The 2,618-nt window shown below is 43.0% G+C and overlaps 1 protein-coding gene across 1 annotated transcript; it reads right to left on the reverse strand.

Moving 5' to 3' along the window:
- Positions 1–358: 358 nt before the first annotated feature.
- LOC131226064 (NDR1/HIN1-like protein 13) lies at positions 359–2,376 on the reverse strand. Its single transcript, XM_058221737.1, has one exon. The coding sequence runs from the start codon at positions 2,173–2,175 to the stop codon at positions 1,390–1,392; it is 786 nt and encodes a 261-aa protein (XP_058077720.1). The 5' UTR covers positions 2,176–2,376; the 3' UTR covers positions 359–1,389.
- Positions 2,377–2,618: the final 242 nt, after the last annotated feature.

The following is a 2,618-nucleotide window of genomic DNA, read 5'->3' on the forward strand; positions in this document are numbered from 1 at the left end:
TTGTGCCGCCTAGATAAATAAAGGTCCATGGCCCTAGGCAAGTTTAAGTAGTGACCTGGTTGACACATTACCATGTTTTCAGCTACTGCTTACATTGGGATTATTCATTAAGTGAATTAGGATGCATCTGTGTTATTAAAAATGACAGAACAGGCAATAGAAGGGACATGTCATCATCCATTTCAGCAATATTTCAGAACGTCCAATTGCTCTGGCCCCTCTTCACAGGCAACTTTGAAACCATCCACACCCTTTTTATATTAAGCCACGGATATGATGGGTACCACTGCCAGACCACATTGATTCCTTGGAGCCATAAACTTTTCGAGATGTGTCCCACCTGACTTCTTTATTTATTTAAATAATGATCTTGGTCATCGATTTCTGAATAGCATCAATATTGGATGGTTAGGATCATTTGAACGGTGTGAATTTCTCAAAATGACGTAAGAGGAGAGGTTTGGACCATAGGACAGTCCAAATAGTTGAAACAAACCACCAAACTATAAAAAATGAAACTATGAAAATTCCCATTTACTCAGTTCAGTGGAGCCTACTCCATTGCATGAATCCGTATTGTGTAGTGTGAACAGGAGTTATGATCCGTTACGAATTCTTTGTGCCTGGCTACTGTGTGAGAATTTTATGAGTAGCCCAAGCGGGCCCACCTATGATGATGGTAGACTATGGGATAGGATGGGTCCCCCATAGGTTGCAAATGGTCCCCAACCTCTTCAAGCTATCACAACCACACAAATGAGGGCCTGCAGAATGGATGGACATAGAGGACAATGTTGTGTTAGACTATAGCTTGAATACTTCATCCATATTTATCCTAACATACAAGCCATCCAATCAATCCAGGAGATGCGCCTCACCGGAATGAATGAAGGAATATTGGATGTGACGCACACATCTGGGTGGGCCCCATACATCGTATTGATCCTATGGCTTCTAATTAGAATGAAAAGAAAAAAGGGAAATTTAATAAAATGAAAGAAAGAAAAAGCCCCCAAACAAGAAAACTTCTCAATTCTAAACTCCATTCCCGAAAGAAATATACAGTATATAAGAGAGGATCATGAAAACAAAATATCCTAAGCCTTGTATGGAAAAATGGGAAGTATAAAAATAAAAAAAAATAAAAAAAAATCATGAAAAGGATAAAATAACCGCTCTTCATCTCGAATTTAAGACACCCATACAATATAAAAAGTTCCGAACCCTAGTAGGAGAAGATCATAAGATAAAATCCAACTACCATTTCCCTACCTTGGCCGGACTTTGAAGAATAAAAAAGAAAAAAAGAAAAAAAGGAAAAGAAAAAAAAGAAAAGGAACGGAAAGAAGAGTATCTGCCGTCCTTATATTACCACTACCACCACCTTCTTCATGTCTTGATCTTGGCATGGCACTTATGAGATACAACACGTGTCCCTTTCGCAAGCGTGCTTGCCGTTAGATCACATCCCACGGCCACTCTCATGACCCACAACTTCATCGATCCTAAATATAATCGCACCGGGACATCGATCGACAAAGATAATGGGACGCCGGCCTTGGACCCTTTACCCTTGAAGCTTTTCTGGATTTCACGAGGCAATTTAGCATCCGAACCAGATAGGGCTAGTTGAAATGTGGTTGAACGGTGTGACTGTTGGGAAGGCCGCGGCTTGCCTTTGGCTATCTGTTTATCCTTATAATACAGAAATGCAGTACCGCCCTTTTGATACGATATGCTCATTTGGGTGTTGGGATTTTTGGATATTAATTTAATGTGGTATTCATGAGTTGGGTGGTGTGGGCTGGTGGGATGCGGATCCCTCACTTGCACCTGCTTGATGACGAATGTGGGGGATTTTGGCCTTGTGATGAAGTATACGAGAGCCACGAGAGTGGCGAGGAGGACGACTAGAATGATGAGAAAACACCCTAACCTTGTAAAACAAGAAAAACATGGGCTCTTACGAGGAGGGGGATTGCGGTACTTTTCAGCGAGCTTTGCGTTTTCTGGGGTCGGGACACGGTAGATTTGTTCCTTTGGGACCTGGACAACATATGTGCCAGAGGATAAGGAAGGTTGGTTGTCCGGCAGGGGTTTGGGTTTCTCGATGGGTAGTGGATGGTCCGGCGGGGGGTTGGGTTTCTCGCTGGGTGGTGGGACCCACTCCGCCATTGAGATATGGAGGAGGGGTGGGGAGAAGAAAAGGGATGGTGAATGAGGTGATGGAGGAAAAGAGAGGAGGTGATGATTTGCATGTGAGGTGGATAGGAGGGACGTGTTCACAGATTCACAATGCACGTAAAGGCAGCCTCATTCTCGCCAACCCTTCTTTCATAGGCTATTCTTGGATGTTTTACTCGGTCAATCTTTCACGTCTCTCTTACCCTGGCCTCGACTATGGATTAGGATTGATGCATGCATGTCAATCCCAACCGTCCAAATCTTAAGGCCCATTTATGTCTAAGCACAGCGCAAATTTTCACTCCTCCAGTGTTCTTCAACAGCTGATTTAGATCCTTGAATATGGTCCGCTGATCACTTTGTTTGTAACCAATTGGATGGATGAGATCATGTGATAAGTTTTAGGCCTTGATTAGGGTGCAAGAAAGTTCACC

The sequence above is a fragment of the Magnolia sinica genome, chromosome 2 (assembly GCF_029962835.1).
Source record: "Magnolia sinica isolate HGM2019 chromosome 2, MsV1, whole genome shotgun sequence".
In the NCBI taxonomy this organism is placed as follows: domain Eukaryota; kingdom Viridiplantae; phylum Streptophyta; class Magnoliopsida; order Magnoliales; family Magnoliaceae; genus Magnolia; species Magnolia sinica.

Excerpts from the sequence above, each read along its gene's own strand:
- LOC131226064 (XM_058221737.1), bottom strand. The coding sequence starts at position 2,175 with ATGGCGGAGTGGGTCCCACCACCCAGCGAGAAACCCAACCCCCCGCCG.